Raw genomic sequence first — 20099 nt, forward strand, 5'->3', positions numbered from 1 at the left:
GGAGTTTCAGAAGGATAGGTGTAACCCTTCTCTAAATGTTTGATAGAATTCATCTGTGAAGCCATCGGGTCCTGGAGTTTTGTTTGTTGGAAGTTTTTAAATCACTGTTTCAATTTCAGTGCTTGTGATTGGTCTGTTCATGTTTTCTACTTCTTCCTGGTTCAGTCTTGGACGTTTGTACCTTTCTGAGAATTTGTCCATTTCTTCTAGGTTGTCCATTTTATTGGCCCATAGCTGTTTGCAGTAGTCACTTATGATCTTTTTTATTTCTGTGGTGTAAGTTGTAACTTCTTCTTTTTCATTTCTAATTTTATTGATTTGAGCCCTCTCCCTTTTCTACTTGATGAGTCTGGCTAAAGGTTTATGAACTTTATCTTTTCAAAGAACCAGCTTTTAGTTTCATTGATCTTTTCTGTTGTTTTCTTCATTTCTATTTCATTTATTTCTGCTCTGATCTTTATGATTTATTTCCTTCTACTAATTTTGGGTTTGGTTTGTTCTTCTTTCTCTCTAGTTGATATAGGTGTAAAGTTAGGTTATTTGAGATTTTTCTTGTTTCCTGAGGTAAGATTGTATTGCTACAAACTTCCCTCTTAGAACTCTTATGCTGCGTCCCATGGGTTTTGAATTGTCATGTTTTTGTTGTCATTTGTCTCTAGGTATTTTTTTTATTTCCTTTTTGATTTCTTCAGTGATCCATTGGTTGTTTAGCAACATATTGTTTAGACTCCACGTGTTTGCATGTTTTACATTTTTCTTTCTTGTGGTTGATTTCTAATCTTATAGCGCTGTGGTCAGAAAGATGCTTGATATGACTTCAATTTTCTTAAATTTACTGAGGCTTGATTTCTGGCCCAAGATGGAATCTATCCTGGAGAATGTTCCATGTGCACTTGAGAAGAAAGTGTATTCTGCTGCTTTCAGATGGAACGTTCTATAAATATAAATTAAGTCCATCTGGTCTAATGTGTCATTTAAGTCCTTGTTTCCTTATTGATTTTCTGTCTGGATGATCTGTCTATTGGTGAAATTGGGGTGTTAAAGTCCCCCACTATTATTATGTTACTGTCGATTTCTCCTTTTATGGATGTTAGAATTTGCCTTAAATGTTGAGGTGCTCCTATGTTGGGTGCATATATATTTACAATTGTTATATCTTTTTCCTGGATTGATCCCTTGATCATTATGTAGTGTCCTTCTTTTAAAGTCTATTTTGTCAGCTGAGTATTGGTACTCCAGCTTTCTTTTGATTTCCATTTGCATGGAATAACTTTTTCCATCCCCTCACTTTCAGTCTGTATGTGTCCTTAGATCTGAAGTGGGTCTCTTGTAGACAGCATATATATAGGTTTTGTTTTTGTATCCATTTAGCCAGTCTCTGTCTTTTTGTTAGAGCATTTAATCTATTTACATTTAAGGTAATTATTGATATGTATATTCTTATTACCATTTTGTTAATTGCTTTGAATTTGCTTTTGTAGGTCTTTTTTCTTCCCTTTTGTTCTTTTCTCTTGTGATTTCTTGACTATCTTTAGTGTTGTGTTTGGATTGCTTTTTCTTTTTTGTGTATCTATTGTAGATTTTCAGTTTGTGGTTCCTATGAGGTCTTGACATAGCAGTCTTTGTATATACACGACTGTTTTAAGTTGCTGGTCTCTTAATTTCCAATGCCGTTCCAATATCCTGCATTTGTACTCTCCTCACAGTTGCTGGTTTTGATATCATATTTGTGTGTGGATGATTTCCTACCTTTACTTTATGTTTGCCTTTACTGGTGAGCTTTCCCATTTGTAATTTTCTTGTTTCTACTTGTGGCCTTTTCTGCCTAGAGAAGTTGCTTTAGGATTTGTTGTAAAGCTGGTCTGGTGGTGCTGAATTCTTTAGCTTTTGTTTGTCTGTAAAGCTTTTGATTTTTCTGTTGAATCTGAATGAGAGCCTTGCTGGGTAGAGTACTCTTGGTTGTCGGTTTTTACCTTTCATCACTTCAGATATATTGTGCCACTTCCTTCTGGCCGGCAGAGTTTCTGCTGAAAAATCAGCTGACAACCTTATGGGGATTCCCTTGTATGTTATTTGTCGATTTTTCCCTTGTTGCTTTTAATATTTTTTCTCTGTCTTTAGTTTTTGTGAGTTTGATATGTGTCTGGGTGTGTTCCTCCTTGGGTTTATCTTGTACGGTACTCTCTGCACTTCCTGGACTTGAGTGTTTCCTCTCTCATGTTAGGGAAGTTTTTGGCTATAATCTCTTCAAATATTTTCTCAGGCTTTTCTCTCTCTCTTCTCCTTCTGGACCCCTATAATGTGAATGTTGGTGTGTTTTATGTTGTCCCAGAGGTCTCTGAGACTGTTCTCATTTCTTTTCATTCTTTTTTCTTTATTCTGTTCCACAGCAATGATTTCCACCAGTCTGTCTTCCAGTTCACTTATTCATTGTTCTGCCTCATTTATTCTGGTATTGATTCCTTGTAGTGTATTTTTCATTTCAGTATTGTATTGTCCATCTTTGTTTGTTCTTTAAATCTTCTGGCTCTTTGTTAAACATTTCTTGTATCTTCTCGGTCTGTGTCTCCATTCTTTTTCCAAGATCCTGGATCATCTTTACTATTATTACTCTAAATTCTTTTTCAGGTAGATTGCCTATCTCCACTTCACTTAGTTGTTCTTTTGGGTTTGTATCTTGTTCCTTCATCTGGAGCATATTTTTCTGGCATCTAATTTTGTCCAATTTTCTGTGTTTGTGGTCTCCTTTCCACAGGCTGCAGGATTGTAGCTCCTCTTGCTTTTGGTGTCTGGCCCCTGGTGGGTGAGGTTGGTCCTAGGTCTTGTGCAGGCTTCCTGTTGGGAGGGACTGGTGCCTGCCCACTGGTGGGTGGAGCTGGGTCTTGTCCCTCTGGTGGACAGAGCTGTGTAAAGGAGTGTGTCTAGAGGTGGCTTTGAGATCAGTACGGCTTTAGGCAGCCTGTCTGCTGCTGGGTGGGGCTGTGTTCCTATCCTGCTGGTTGTTTGGTCTGAGGTGTTCCAGCACTGGAGCCTGCAGGCTGTTGGGTAGGGCCAGGTCTTGGTGCCAAAATGGTGACCTCCTGGAGAGCACACACTGATCAGTATTTCCTGGGGCCTCTACCACCAGCATCCTGGCCCCCACCAGCGATCCACAGCCAAACCCTGCCTCCCCAGGAGACCCTCCAAGACTCGCAGGTAGGTCTAGCTCAGGCTCCTATGGAGTTACTGCTTTGTGCTGGTCCCAGTGCATGTGAAACCTTGTGTGTGCCCTCCAAGATTGGAGCCCCTGTTTCCCCCAGTCCTGTGGAGCTCCTGCACTCAAGCCCTGCTGGCCTTCCAAGCCAAATGCTCTGGGGGTTCTCCTCCCAATGCCAGACCCTCAGGCTAGGATGCCTGACATGATGCTCAGAACTCTCTTGTGGGAGAACCTCTGTGATATAATTATTTTCCAATTTGTGGGTCACCCACCTGGTGGGTATGGAATTTGATTATGTCACAGAAGCGCCCCTCTTAGCATCTCATTGTGGCTTCTTCTTTGTCTTTGAATGTAAAATATCTTTTTTCGGTAGGTTCCAGTCTTGTTTGGTTGTTCAGCAGTGAGTTGTGATTTTGGTGTTTTTGTGAGAGAAGGTGAGCTGAAGTCCTGCCATCTTGTCCAGAATTGAGGGGCTGCTTTTAGTTTGGATGCTTGCTGCCTCTTTCCTCAGCATGTGTTGGCCATTATCCCCTCGATGTGGGGTGTGCAGGTGGAGTGGCACTTGTGTGCTCCTGGGATGGCGGGGGCAGGGCTTGGCACCTGCTTTCGAGTCTCATAATGGCAGCGGCGGCCCATGCCTGCCTCTGGAGCCCACGATGGTGGCGGCAACCTGCCCCCACCCCCAGAGCTCCCGTAGGTGGTGTCCTATTGCCTGAGAGCACTCACAGGGAAAGAAGCCCTTATGGTGGTCCCACCTCGCTCCTTGTATGCCCCCCAACAATGGCACCTTGCCTCACTGGTGGGCCCAGGCTCCTTCTCAGTTGCCACAGTCCAGCCTCTTCAGGCTGTCTCCTCTCAATCAACCCTGCTCCTCTCCCTGGGTCTGACCTCTGAAGCCTGAGCTTCAGCCCCCAGCCCCCACCCACACCGACAGATGAGCCTCTCATGCTGGGGAGTGCAGGGTGGTGGTGCTGACCTTCTGTGCATATTACTCCCCATTTTGCCGTTCTCAGACTGGTTGCTGCACTCTCCGTCTAGGCTCTGAAGCTCCCCCTCCATCCAGACTGGTCTCCCCACTGGTGAAGGGCTTCCCAGGAATGCGGGAACCTTTCCTCCTTCACAGCTCCTTCCCTGGGGTGCAGGCCCCGTCACAATTCCTTTCTTTTTCTTTTTCATTTTGTTCTCCCCAGTTACTTGGAGGTTTTCTTGCCCTTCTGGAAGTCAGAGGTCTTCTGGTAGCATTCGGCAGATGTTCTGTGTGAATCATTCTACTTGGAGGTGTGTTTTTAATGTTTTTGTGGGAGGAGGTGAGCTTCACGTCCTACTCCTCCACCACCTTGATCACAGACAACAGTAATTATTTTTAAGCCCCAAAAGATTTTAATTTTGAAGTCCAGTTTATCAACATGGTTTTAATTTTCCTTTTTGTGTCACATTGAAGTCTTTACCTAACCCAAGGTCATGAAGATTTTCTCCCATTTTCTTCTAGTTGTACAGCCTTTGCTTTTATCTTTAGGTCTATAATAAGCTAAGGGTCTAAATAACTCTCTCTTCCTGTCTTTTTTTTTTTTTTTCCATATTGGTGTCCAGTAGTCCCAGCACCACTTATTGAAGACTGATCTTTCTCACTCTGAAATGTCTTGGCACATATGTCAAATCAATTTTTCGTATATGTAAGGGTTTATTTCTGGACTGTTAATCCTGTTCCATTGCTTTATCTGCCTATCCTGATGCCAACAAACACTGTCTTGATTATCACAGCTTTATAAGTTTGAAATTGGGTAGGGTAATTCCTCAGTTTTTTAAAAAAATAATTCTGGCCGTTTTAGATACTTTGTATTTCCATGCAAGTCTTAGGATCAGCTTATCAATTTCTAAACAAACCAAAAAGCCTGCTGGAATATAGATAGGGATTGAGTTGAAGCTAGAGAACAATTTGGGGAGAATTACCATTATAAGAGTACTGAATCTTTTAGTCCACAAATGTGGGACATTTTTCCATTTATTTAGATCTTTAATTTCTCTCAGCACCTTTTTTTAAAAAAATAAATTTATTTATTTTTGGCTCCATTGGGTCTTCATTGCTGTACATGGGCTTTCTTTAGTTGTGGCGAGTGGGGGCTACTCTTTATTGCCATGCACAGGCTTCTCATTGCAGTGGCTTCTCTTGTTGCAGAGCACAGGCTCTAGGCACACAGGCTTCAGTAGTTGTGGCACGCGGGCTCAGTAGTTGTGGCCCGCAGGCTCAGTAGTTGTGGCGCATAGGCTTAGTTGCTCTGCAGCATGTGGGATCTTCCCAGACCAGGGTTCAAACTCATGTCCCCTGCATTGGCAAGCAGATTCTTAACCACTGTGCCACTAGGGAAGCCCCCCTCAGAAACTTTTATAATTTTTCAATGAAATTTATTCTTGTATTCCTAATGCTATTGTGTGTGGAAGTTTTTTAATTTTAAGAGGATTGCTCATTGCTAATAGAGAATTTCAATTGATTTTTATATATTGATCTTGTATCATACAACCCTGCAATTTATCCTAGTAGCTTTTTTGTGGATTCCTTAGGATCATACAAGATCATGTCTTAGGATCATACAAGATCATGTGAATAGTTTTACTTTTTCAAATTTGAATTCCTTTCATCTTTGGGAGGGGTTGGGGGGAGGAAGATCAGGAGCTGGATAGAACCTCCACTACAGTGTTACGTAAAAATGAGTGGATATTTTTGCTTGCTCCTGATTTCAGAAGAAAAGCTCTCTTTTATCACTAAGTTTATTAGCTATGGAATTTTCATAGATTGAAAGAATTCTTCACTTAGGTTAAGGAAGGTGCCTTACATTCCTAGTTTGGGTTTTTATCATGAATGGGTGTCAAATTCTGTCAAATGCTTTTTCCTGTGTCTAGTTGACCGTATGGGTTTTATCATTTTATTAATATGGTATACAACTTTTTGGATGTGAAATCAAGCTTGCAGCTCCAGGATATATCCTATCTGGTCCTTGTGTATAAACCTTTTTATTTGTTGCTGGATTCAGTTTGCTAATAGTGTGAAGGACTTTTGCATCTATCTTTATGGAATTTAAATACCTTTTCAAATATAGGTATTTAAAACTAAACTTCCCTCTCAGTACTGTTTTAGCTGCATACCGTAAATTTCAATATGCTGTTTTTTCATTCCATTAAAATTTTCTAACTTCCCTTGATTTCTTCAATACACAGGCATTTAGAAATGCGTTAAATTTCCACATATTTGAGGGTCTGCAAAATGTCTGTTGGTGACTTCTAACTTAATTTCAACATGGTTGAATACACTTTCTATGATTTTAGTCCTTTCAAATTCATTGAGACTTGTTTTATGGCATAGTATGTGCTCTTTCCTGGAGAATGTTCCATGTGGACTTGAAAAGAATGTGTGTTCTGCTGTGGTGGTTGGTCTACACATGTCAGGACAAGTTGGGTGATGATATTCTCTTTTTTGCTTTTTGTCGAGTTCTATCAATTATTGAGAATGTGATATTAATCTCCAAATATCATTGCTGAATTGTCCATTTCTCCTTCAGTTCTGTCACTATTTTCTCCATGTATTTGTTTTTAAGTGCATATACATTAATAGCTGTTATATCTGAAACCAAGCAGGACCCTGCAGTCCCCTCCCAGGGGCAGATCCCCGTGTCCCCCACGCCTTCTTTGTAGAAAAGTTTTAGCCTCCAAGGCCTTCCCCAAATACCAAAGGGCAAATGTAATCAGAAGTGAGAAAATGCAGAAACAAAAGAAAACAGTCAAGCAAGACAAAATAATATATATATAAAACAAAGTCAAGGACCTTTAGTTCCTCCTCAAGGGCTATAGATAATATCCTGAGGCATATCCATGAATTGTTTTGCAGATAAAACCCCTACCAGCTAGAAGAAGTTAACTGCATTCTGACCACAAGCATGTAGACCCCAGACCATTGGGAACCAGAAAGTTGATGATTGAGAGTCCCAAAACATCACCCTGTTGCCTCACCACCAACCAGTCAGAATTATGCATGAACTGATCACTGACCCTATGGCCCCCTCCCTCACTTTGTCTTTTTTTTTTTTTTTTTTTTTTTTTTTTTTTTTAAGGTGTGCGGGCCTCTCACTGTTGTGGCCTCTCCCGTTGCGGAGCACAGGCTCCGGACGCGCAGGCTCAGCGGCCATGGCTCACGGGCCCAGCCGCTCTGCGGCATGTGGGATCTTCCCGGACCGGGGCACGAACCCTTGTCCCCTGCATCGGCAGGCGGACTCTCAACCACTGCGCCACCAGGGAAGCCCCCTCACTTTGTCTTTAAAAACCCTTCCTTAAAATCCACGGGGGAGTTCAAGTCTTTCGAGCACGAGCTGCCCGTTCTTGCTTGGCCCCACGCTGGGTGCCTTGCAATAAACACTACTTTCCTTCACCACAACCTGGTGTCACTAGATTGGCTTTACCACATGCAGGAGAGCGAACCCAAGCTTGGTTGGGTAACATATCTCCCTCATATACTGACCCTTTATCATTTGAAATGTCCTCTATTTCTAGTAATTTGTTTCAAATCCCACTTTGTCTGACATTATCCATTCTGGCTCCCTTATGGTTTCTGTTTGCATGGTATATATTTTTTTCCATACTTTTATACTATTTGTCTTTGAATCCAAAGTGTCTCTTGTAGACATCATATAGTTAAGTCTTGCTTTTTTATCCACTATGACAGTTTCTACCTTATGATTGGACTAAATACTTGAATCAAATTTAATGAAATCATTGGTATGGTTAGATTTATGGTTACCATTTTACTATGTTTTCTAAATGTCTCAAATGTTTTTGCACCTCCATCTTTCTATTGCTGCCTTCTTTTGTGTTAAATATTTTTTAGTGTGCCATTTAAAAAAAAAATATTTATTTGGCTGCGCCGAGTCTTTAGTTGCAGCACACGGGATCTTCGTTGTGGCATGTGGGATCTTTTGATTGCAGAATGTGGGATCTAGTTCTCTGACCAGGGATCGAACCTGGGCCCCCTGCATTGGGAGCATGGAGTCTTAACTGCTGGACCACCAGGGAAGTCCCTAGTGTGCCATTTAGATTTGTTTTCTTCAACTGTATTTTGAGTGTTTTAGTGGATGCTCTAGGGACTGCAGTATGTATTTTAATTAACCAATATCTTCAGATTAATACTAATGTAATTTCAATAAAATACAGAATCCCCCTTTGTTCCAGTATAGTTCCATTTCCTACCCACTCCTTTGTGCTACTATTGTAATGTACATTGCATCTATGTAATAAAACCAACAATACAGTATTATTATTTGTGTCATACAATAACATGCCATTTAAAGAGAAAATAGGTATTGTGGTAGGTAGATGTCTCCTCAAGATTCCCATCCTTTGTTTATTCAATCAAGGTTCTGCTGTGAAAGGATTTTACAAATGAAATTGAGGTTACTAAATAGGGAGATTGGGCCTTTCTGGATAATCTAGGCTAATGTAACCACATGATCCCTGAAAAGGCAAAGAAGAAAGTAGAAGATTCCATTGGAGAGTGATGTGGTGGAAAAGAGAAGCAGAGGAAAGATGGAGAGAAGGGGAGATTAGAGAGATGAAGTGTGAGAAGGACTGGAACTGCTTTTGCTGTCCTTGCAGATGGCAGTGGGGACCAAGGAATGTAAGCGCTTTCTAGAAGCGAAGAACAACCCCTGGCTGATAGTCCCCAAGGAAATGGGGATGTCAGTCCTACAACCACATGGAACTGAGTTCTGCCAACAACCTGAATAAGCTTGGAAGTCAATTCATCCTGAGCCTCCAGAAAGGAATGTAGCACACCCAATGCATTGATTTTTTTTTTTTTTGGACTTCCGAAATATGCAGCAGAGAATCAACTGAGCCACATTATACCTGGACTTCAGAAATGTGACATCATCATAAGTAGGTGTTATTTTAAGTCAGTACATTTGTAGTAATTTGTTACAGCAGCAATACCTTTATACAGTCTTTTATCTTTCCCATTTCCAGTACTTTTTATTTCATTCTGTGGATTCAAGTTACCACCTGGTATCATTTTCATTCTGAAGAATTTCTTTTAGTATTTCCTGTAAGGTAGATCTACAGAGAACAAATCATTTTAGTCTTACTTTCCCACTTTTTTTCTTTTTTTGGTTTTCATTTTTGAAAGCTGGTTTAGTTGTATCCAAATCCTGTAATTCTCAACAGTCTAGGGTCCCTTTCCCTTCTTTGAAATACTTTAAGTTGCCAATATCCCTTTATAATTCTATTCTTTCATAATAGGAAAGAAAATAGTCATCTTAAGTTTCTTCTTTTTTCCATTTCTCTACAACTCACACTAAGAATCCTTTATTTCCACAATGATTTAATATTATTTAACTGAATATTTTCTAACTCGTAGAAGTCATACATGGCTGAGCCCTAGCTTTTGTAACATCAGATTTTCTACTCACTTTTTTGGAATAGCCCCACTGTTTTCTAAATCCTCAATTATGAAACAAAAAAAGCAGAGTTGCAGGCCATATATGTAAAATCACTTTCTCCAAATTACGAAACCCCAGGGGCAGAAGAGGTGATAAAGAGATAAAGCTAGTTCTGCTTTCTCTGAATCTATATAATGTTTTAAAAATAATCTTACTTTCTTCTAACTTCCAACAAAAGCTCTACCTCCTAGTGATACGTCTTTATTATGAAGAAAAAAAAAAAATCCCTAAATCCAGTCTCTGAATTGAAGTGACTAGTCTTTAATGCAAGAACAATCTCATCTGCAAAACCTCTCCCAGAGTCCATCGAGGGCTTGGGGATGACATCTCCCCTCTCTACCACTACTTCCTTAGTTCTTTTATCAGCCAAGTTCTCACTCCCAGGAGACTGTTCAAATCTACTTAAAAAAACAAAAAACAGAACAAACAAAACTTATTTCTACAAATTATTTCTCACAAATCCTTAAATTAGGAAAAGAAGGAAAAATAAGGTAAAACTTAGAAGATGAAAATACTCTAAATTTCCTTTGAAAATCATTGAAAAACTTAAACACCACTTTAACACAAACTTAGCAAAATCTGCTGAGCCAGAGGCAAAGCAGTTCACATGTAGACATGTCCCATCCTGTCCACTGACAGATCAATAACCTCCAAGCATGTGGAAAGAAGCCTCCACACACACAGATGCACCTGTGGGGACTTCTCAAACATGTTCTGATACTGTAACCTGTACCAGGTAGTCATCCAAAGATTCTAGTCTCTATTTACAGCAACTGCATTTCATAACAGCATGGCTCACTCCAATATACACACTTTATTTTAAATTATGCCACTAGCACTTGGGAAAAAAAGTAATTTATTTGCATTGCTTCCATTTTTCTACTGTAGTGTTAGGACTTGACATAAGCATTATTCCTCTACTTCCTATTTACAGTTCATTCAGAATATTACTACAAATACAATATACAGTTTAAAAAAACTTATGGGGAACTGCAGTTTTTGTATTTTCTCTCCTCTTTAGAGGAGAAATCTCAAAATCATCCAACTTAAATGAAAATTTATATGGACATTTTCTGTACACATCTTATAGGCCAGAGATTACAGTGATAAAGCCAAAAGGATTTTGCACAAATACAATAAAATATAGAAATCAAAGTATAGATGTTATTTGGGGTACAAATATAAACAATACAGTACCATTTGAGTAATTTAGCAACATAATACTCATACTTTATAGAAATAAAACTGCAAACCTGGAGAATGCTCTGACAAATATTAAACATCATATATACAATGAGGTAAATGTACCTTGGTCTCTCAAGAGGTAATTTAAGTTTAAAGCAATTGACATTTTGAAGCATCTCCTTGACATATAAAGAAATACCAAACACCCCATTCCATTGGCACAATGTGAAAAAGGGATATCAAAACATGGTTCATGATATTCAATTCACAAAATTCATTTAAAAATGAAAACATTCACTGAAGTTCTTTTTAAGCTTTAAGAAACTGGTTGAATGTTATTAACCACATTTTTTAAAGTTTACAATTACAAATAAGACTGCATAATAGGGTTGAAAAGTTTAAATGTACTGACAATCCTCAGAATGTCCTAGAAGTCCAGCATTTCTAGAGAGAGGGCCCATGGGCATCCCAGCATTACAAAACACTCAAGAAGCTGTAGTACATGTCATGAGCTATTCTTTAGACTCTCAAAAACATCTGAATTGGCAATTTCTGCCAAGCTGTGACAGAACCAGTATTTGGACTCTCTACCATCTGGAGCCAGAACACTGCCATGGTCAAGAAACAGTTTACTTACAACCACTCTTTCAGTGCAGGCGTAAAAATAAACTCTTGATATGACATGTCTAATGGAATACTAATTTTGCTGTGCATTTTAATTAGCACTTTGCCATCTTGTTTTACAAAATATTCTGTATGTGACAGTTCTTTAATGTAGAGGAGGAAAAAAAAGGTAATCCATGTATGAGCTGCAAAATGGCCAAGTGACCAATGAAAGTTTTTAAGAACTGAAATTTGGAATTTCTGATGACCATGGCACTGTATCCTGACTCGAGGCACTTCCTGAGCACTATCATTACAGCATAACTAGAGGCTCAGCTCTTTGGACCTTACCCTGTCCTATGGAAGATACAACTGGCTACTGCTTCATTGCCACAGCTACCACCTAGCTGCCATCCCAATCTGAGTCAGGGACCAGCAGGAAGGCAGTTTGGGAGAGAGAGAGCTGAGATATTAAGAAAGGACCAGGAATGTCTAACACCCCACTAGGTCATACCCGACCCCCATCCCCGTTCCTCTGGGGACACTAACAAAGTGGACGTGGACAGATAATTTGCCTGAAGGTATATTTTAGCCAAGCTGAAACTTGGAAAGTGAGCATCTGAAGATAGGCAGTATAAACAAAGGTTTGTGTTTTTAAATAATAAAATTCATTCTCAAATTTTTCTGCAGTTATAGCCACAGTAATCATGATCTATAAATCTTTTAAGTTACTTTCATTTTCAATACTAGCCAATTGGGGTTATCAAACCATCATTAGCCAAGAAAATGGAATTATCTAGAGTAACATGTAAACCCAATTTAGAACTAAATTCCAACTTTTAAAAAATTCCCTGATTCATCAAAAGTACATTTTATCCATTTAGGCAAGAACAGTAAAATTGTAACTTATTTTTTGACTTAATGAAGAATATCTTCAGCAAAAGTTGATTACCTTATATGAAAGTGAGAAATCATGTATCACAACTTTAAATCAGAGAAGAACTTTTGGTATGTTCTTAAAATTATATAAAAATAGCTTTAGTGATTAACATGCATTGGTCCCCTGGATTTCATAAAGCAGATCTGGTAGGCTTGTAAATGGCCAAAAAAATTTTTTAAAGTACCTGATCACAGAGCTAGAGATTAATAAACAGGAAATATAACACAATTACAAAAAACAAACCTCTCAAACTCACTCATTTGCTTTGATGAAATCATGGTAACTACAAAAACCCCTCAAATTTGGACTCAAAATATTAACCTCTAAACATATTTTCCTCATGACATTTTTAAACACATAAAATTGACACTAAATTCCTATGTAATATGTCATTCATTCTGAAATTACTTTGGCTTTAAGACCAAATAGTCTTTCAGATTTGTTCTATGTATAAGAGATAAGACATTAACAGAATGCAGCTCAGTCAGCATAAGTGGCCACTATCTCTTACCAAAATACTGTACAGGTTATTCTGACCCTTTCATCAGGAAATTGATAGCACTATAAGGTGAACGTCTTGCCTCACAGCTATGATAGGTTCCCCACCCCCACCCCCAGATTAAGATCACAGTGATAAAGAGGACTTCGAAAACTGTAAAAATCTTGCAGACTTTCTAACACTGGAAGTAAAACCAGTTATTATAAGCTAGTTTCAACTTAATGTGAGAAGACCATGACAAATTTGCCTTAAACATTTAATTTGACCAAAAACATCTGTAAATGGAGAACCTCTCCTCAGAATATTCCTTAGCTACCACTTTCCCAAATATCAAGGGTGCACCGAATTCATTCCATAACCATGTGAATTAGGCATTTGCAGTATCTGCACAGAGAAGGAAAGACTGAATTAAAAGCTGCCTTCCTTAAAGTGTAGTGAGACCTCAAAACCACACTAACTCTAACCTTAGGTACAAAGACAGAAAATCCACAGAACATTGACTCCTACACAACAAATGTGACTCTCTCACACACTGTTATCCACATTATTAACTACCTTTACCTTCCAAGAAAAAGGCCTATCATTTAACATTAACCATATTCTAATTTTAAACGTAGCTCATTTCTTAAAAAAATAACACTGTCTTTGATCAGATAAAGAAAAAAAATGGCTTACAGAATGCCACACAACTTTTCACAAGCAGCTAGACAAACTTTCCCTTTAGAAAAATTAGTCTGTATGCTACAGATTTTAAATTATTAAAGTACTATAAGCATCTAGAGTGCCACTTGATTCTTTTAAAGTATACTTAGACAACACAATTAAAATGCAAAAGCGTGACGTGAGAATATTCAAACATGACCATGATAACAATTTACCAATTAATGCCACTTCATTTCTTTAGTGGTTTAAGCACATTTTGGTAGGAAAAAGGCATTTTCAAAATGGAATACCAAATGACATACCAGAAAAACTCTTCCAAAAAACAAAACAGAAAAAGTCTGGGTTATCCAGGTAAATAAACTTTTGAATTAAAACACTACACGTTTTAACACACAGAGACAGACTTTAAGCAGTTCTACTCATTTCCATTAGAAAGACACAGAGGTGGCACTTACTGGTATAGTACAATCCCATTTTGAAGGCATGTAATGTTCTGAATATGTGAAAGAACAATAATAATATACAAAATACAATTGCATAAATTATGTTCCTCACTACTATATGAGGTCATTTTTAGACTCAAGATAAGAGTTTTATAAGTGTTAGTTTTAAGATCCTGAAAATTATAGAACAGTACATTCAAAGTCTGCATCAAGGAAACTCTTTAGTGGTTCAGAATCCTCTGAGAATGTACTAACCAGGAGTAAATCACTTTCTTTAAAAATAAGAAATGTTTCATATAACTCAGCAATTCAGCTCCTTTACCCTTAAAGATGATCTTCAGCACAGCAGAGTTACCTAAAGTTAAGACCAGCAATCATTTAAAAAAACGTTTTGTGTTAATAAAAAATAAAGGTAGACCACACAACATTTTGTTAACTGTCCTGGGAAAGAATCGTTCATAGTGCACAGAAAGGACCCCACATGGCTGTTTCCTGGGTCCAAAGAAATCCTGGGACGTTTTTAATTGACCTTATTACATTGTTGCAAAAGGAAGCAATATCCTTCTGTTCCCTCTCAGTGAGGTAGAACAACTGACCTCCCAAATTAAAACCCAGGAGCAGATCTGAAGAAAAAGTAGAGTTCAGGCAAAGCCGCAGAATTTACATTTTGATGCCTTCCTGCTGACTGAGCTGTGATAATGTTTTCTTAATCCGCAGAGCTGTAAGCCTAGCTGCTCCATTGGCATACCAACATTCTCTCATAATTTTAGCCATCACTCTCAAGGCCTACAAGAAAAGACAAGAAAGATCATTAACGCATGCACCACTTTTCACTGATTTGGATAATAATCTTTACCTGTAAATTTTCTTTTAAAATAACATATATACAAGTATTTCTGTTTCAGCATTACTTGTAATAGCAAGTGAGTAGAAATGACCTAAATACCCATCAACAGGGTACTGGTGCCAGGAGCTGGAAAGCAGATGGACAAGGGGTGATTTACTTTGTAGACTGAAAAGGCTGAATACTAAAGCAGAGTTGTTCAAGGCAAAGAAGGAACCTGACTCACCATGAAATGCCCCCCAGAAGTGAGGAATTAACTGCATCAAGTACCCCTGGGGTGGAGTTCAGGCTAAAAATAGGATCAGCCAAAGGAGCTAGAACCCCAGATAGCTGCCCCCCCGCCCCCCGCCCAACCTCACACAGCTGGGTGACTGCCCTACCCCCACCCCAGCAGAAGTCGAGAGGTTCGCACCTGAGAGAGTAGAACTGAGATTTCTGTCTTGGGGAACATGGCGAAGTTCCACACTGACAACACACTGAACGCTAAGAGCATAAACTTTCTTCCGAAAACACGGCCACTGACTTTACATAATCCTCCAGGTAAGAGACTGGAAGAGTCTTTCGCCCAAGAGGAAAAGCCTGAAGAGACTGACATCAGTGGTTCCCCAAGGAAGCAACCCAGTTACATCACGCTCACATCACAGTTGATGACGATAAGCTCCATTCGTGTGCACAAAGCTTCCCATCAGCTTTCAGTGCCCCTTTTATACATGAAGAGTATGAGCTTGATCAAACATTTGAGGAAAGTAATATGAAATGCAGAAGTTGACAAAAACAGAAAAAAGCACCTTGGAGAAAACAGAAGGTGTATAGAAAGAAGACAGTATCAACAATCTATCATTAATATCCTCAAAGAGATAAAAAGAAAACACTGATATTGGACTTATCGATAATTTTTTGGGTTTTGTTTGGTTTTAGAAAAACTTTACAGAACTAGAAGATAAACCTGAATAATAATAATAAAAAACTCAAAAGATAAAAGCTGATACATCTCCCAGAAAGTTGAGAAAAAAACCCCCAAAGAGATGGATAATAGGAGGGAAAAGATAAGAAAATTAGAATGCCTGTTCAGGACATCTACATTCATAACCAGAGCTGAACAAAAAGAACAGAGGAAAATGGAAAGGAACACATCAAGGAAATACTTGAGGAAAATTCCCTAGAAATGAACATTTGTTTCCAGATAAAAATGACCAAGGGCCCAGCCCATACATGAATTCATCCAACAAACTGAGTGCCTATAGTCTACTAGATAACCATCCTAGGTGTTAGGGAACTAACAGCAGTGAACTAACAGACAAAATTTCTGCTCTCATAAAGCTGATATTCTAGAAGGCTAAAGCATATAATTAATAAATAAGCAAAATACATGGACTGTCAATGGTAAGTGTTAAGGAGAAACATCGTTTAGAGAAGGAGATAAAATATGCCAGGGAAGGAAGGTGCTATTTTAAATAGGTTGAGAGGTAATGTCTCACTGACAAGGTAACATCTGAGCAGAGAGCTGAGAGAGGGGGAAAATGAGCAAACCAAGAAACAGGAAGATGTGGGATCCAGGAAGGAGGATTCACCATAAAAGAGGCAAAGGGAATCACGGGTGAAAGGTGAGGGATATCCCAAGATGAAAGCTGGCCTAGAGAACAACCAGTCCAGACTGGAAAAAGTCAGACGGTTCTGAAGATACTTCTGTAGGTATCCTATCAGTTTCAAATTCTTGATGTGTTTCAGCTATTGAGAGATTTGTAAAACCCTAGAAAAGTGAAAGATTGAGTTAGTGATAAGTGCATAGAAAACTAGCCAAATGGAGAAAAAACCAAAAATGCCAGTGATGGCATTAATTCAGCATGCTGTGAGAGTAAGTGCAAATTGCATGTGCATTTTTAATGTTAACTGCTAACTCTCCTTCATGCTTAAAAAGCCATCTGTTTAATACTAATCTGCTCTAATCACTGAATGAGTACATGAGTAATTCCAATTTGTAACTGCTTTGTAGTATCAAGATCAAATTTTTACAAGACAAGATCTAGCCCAATTCCATTCGTTAAAACATGCAGATTCTGTGAGCACACAATATATTTTATCTGGGCCTGGATACTTGATTTGGTTGGAGGTAGCCAAGGAACTCTCTTGATGTCAAAGGTGTCTACTAAGGCCTACATTATTTTAAGATGTAAAATCAACTACTTAAGTAACCAGCTTTTTATTCTTCCTAAACTACAAAACATCAAATCTGGAGGGAAATGCTTTGTTTCACCAATATTATAATAGTATTATAATAGTAACAGCTAGCAATTAAGGACAGATTAAATAAAATTTTTCTTATGAATTCTTTAAAGGTACAACTACAAAAATATTTCTAAAACTTTTTGTAAGAGCTGGGATTGAAAAGCTCAGGCACTGCTGTAAAGCACTTTCCCCAAATTCCTGGTGAATAGTCATATGGGCAGTGAGATGAATAAAATGTAAAATCATCTGAACCATCTTCATAATCATCCAAATCTCTCATTTTACAAAAAGGCGTATTAAGGTCCAGAAAACAGAAGTGGTTTGCCCAAAGTCAGACTCTGAAATGGTAGCCAGGCTGATCTAGAATACAGGCCTCCTAATTCCATCCAGCACTCATCCCACTATTCTGGGCTGCCCTGATTGAAGGGAAGCTTTAATTAAACATGTAGGAGGCTTGTTTCATTGGCAGATCTAAACACTGTTCTGATACACTAATGGCCACTGAAAACGTTCCACAGCCCTTTCAATATACTTAAAATTGAACATAAAAAACAAATTATTCTACTTTTACTCACTGGTTTAACAGCCATGAAAAATAAAGGAATGGGGATTCTTAATGTCTGTTTTCCTTAAAGTAGCAAATTTCCACTTACTAACCAGAAGCAGTTTAGAGAACTGTGTAGTATCCAAAATAAATACTCACTTCACAGCTCTGCCATCTGTTTGGAATATTTGGCCTTAACTTCTGTTCACAAACAACTTTTCTCATTTCTTCAACTGATGGATCAGAAGGTACAAGATCATAATAAGGCAGCTGGTAATCTTCATGAATTCCTACATTGGTAGAGAAAAAAAAATCTATTTTGAAGGATTTACTCAGATAATGTCAGAGCATTCTTTGACCAGACAGAAAAAGAACAGCTGAGAGTCCTGTTACAGTGTCCCATTACTAAATCAGGTAAATGGAACACAGCTTACAGACTGCAGTCTCTCATCCACATCTCCATCAACAACCCACCTCCTTGAGTCAGTACTGAGCCCACACCTTGAAACTAAGTATTGCCATGGGATCAGCAAAGGCTATTTTAATGATGGTTAACTATGAGCTGTGATGACGAGATTTTCTCCCAGAACCCTAATGCGCAAGAAATGAAACCTTTTATTCTACAAGTGCACAGCCTCTCAGTTGGTACGGGGATACACACACTCTATCACTAAGGTGTGAATCTTACAAGGCAAGCCTGAGGTGCAAGTCCCTTCCTCTACTTGCATCTGTCAATAACCTGTCCTATTTGCTACTCCACCCCTCACTGCCTCAAAACCCTGAGGCACTAGTCTGGTGAGCCTGGTCCTCAAGGATAAGAGACTATTTCTCAAGTAAACATTGAAAGTGCTCAGTCTAACACAAACTTACTTTAAAAAAGTAATGCAACGCAGTATATGTATTCTGTATATGTAATTTCCAGCTCTCAAGATTGAGAAAATAACCATAATCTCAGGGGGAAAAAATCAGTCTGACTCAGGTACATGCTAGAAATAGCTTCCTGGGTGGCCTCTCAAGTAGTCATCCATTCTAAGTATCTATATTGCAACATAACAAGGGGTTGGTTTCTGTTGCTTCCCAAAATTCAAGTGGAAATAGAAAAAGACTACACTGGAATAAAGCTGTGTATTAGGATAAAACTATACACTAGGATAAAGCATGTCATGTCATTTATCTCTTTCATTTTTTCTGGCACTCTCAGTGATCACTGGGTAAACAATTTCATTCAATAAAAAAGGCAATTCTTGAACCACTTGTTCATGACAAAATGTTGGGGGAGGGGAGAGAGATTTACCACCAATGGAACATCGTCGAGCTATTTCCCAGAATACTAGTCCCATTGCATAGATGTCAGCACGTTTGAAGGATTCAAAGTGTTTCATATTTATGGAATCATCTAGAACTTCAGGGGCCATGTACCTAAAAAAGAAGTCAGCATTTTATTTTATGTAATAGTGACATTACTTTTAAACTGTTTCATAAACTTCCTTTTACTCCTGGGGGGGAGGGTCAATATTAATTTTGACCTTTTCCCCCTTTCACTATGCTTCTGCTGTTTTTTAAATTTAAAAATAAATTTTAATTGAAGTATAGTTGATTTACAATATTGTGTTAATCACTTTGCTATACAACAGAAATTCAGTTATGCATATATATATTCTTATTTAAATATTCTTTCCCATTATGGTTTATCATAGTATACTGCATATAGTTCTCTGTTCTATACAGTAGGACGTTGTTGTTTATCCATTCCACATATAATAGCTTACACCTGCTCACCCCAACCTCCCGCTCCATCCTTCTCCCAACGCCCTCCCCCTTGGCAACCACAAGTCTGTTCTCTTTGTCCCTGAATCTGGTTCTGTTTCGTAGATAGGATTATTTGTCATATTTTAGATTCCACATATAAGTGATATCATATGGTATTTGTCTTTCTCTTTCTGACTTGCTTCACTTAGTATGATAATCTCTAGTTGCATCCATGTTGCTGCAAATGGCATTATTTTGTTCTTTTTCATGGCTGAGCAGTATTCCATTGTATCTGTATACCACATCTTCATTATCCATTCATCTGTCGATGGCCATTTAGGTTGTTTCCATGTTTTGGCTATTTTAAATAGTGCTGGTATGAACACAGGGGTGCATGTATCTTTTTTGATTAGCTTTTTCTGGATATATGCCCTGCAGTGGGATTGCTGGATCATATGATAATTCTGTTTTTAGTTTTCTCCATACTGTTTTCCATAGTGACTGTACCAACTTACATTATTCCCACCAACAGTGGAGGGTTCTGTTTTCTCCACATCCTCTCCAGCATTTTTTATTTGTAGAGTTTTTAATGATGGCCATTCTGACTGGTGTGAGGTAGTACCTCACTGTAGTTTTGATTTGCATTTCTCTAATAATTAGTGAAATTGAGCATCTTCTCATGTGCCTGTTGGCCATTTGTATTTCTTCCCTGGAGAAATGCACATTTA

At 38.5% G+C, this 20099-nt stretch overlaps 1 protein-coding gene across 3 annotated transcripts in view; it reads right to left on the bottom strand.

The window, feature by feature from the left end:
* Positions 1-10479: 10479 nt before the first annotated feature.
* The window catches only part of TGFBR1 (transforming growth factor beta receptor 1), an 89398-nt gene continuing 79778 nt past the window's right edge, over positions 10480-20099 (bottom strand). For all 3 annotated transcript variants that reach the window (XM_060014448.1, XM_060014446.1, XM_060014444.1), the window contains exons 7-9: positions 18917-19041; positions 17782-17912; positions 10480-14794 (exon numbers count right to left, since the gene is read on the bottom strand). In XM_060014448.1, coding sequence (XP_059870431.1) covers positions 14669-14794; positions 17782-17912; positions 18917-19041 — 382 coding nt within the window. In that variant the 3' untranslated portion in view covers positions 10480-14668. The remainder of the gene's footprint in view (positions 14795-17781; positions 17913-18916; positions 19042-20099) is intronic.

Source organism: Delphinus delphis, chromosome 6, assembly GCF_949987515.2.
Source record: "Delphinus delphis chromosome 6, mDelDel1.2, whole genome shotgun sequence".
Classification (NCBI taxonomy): Eukaryota; Metazoa; Chordata; class Mammalia; order Artiodactyla; family Delphinidae; genus Delphinus; species Delphinus delphis.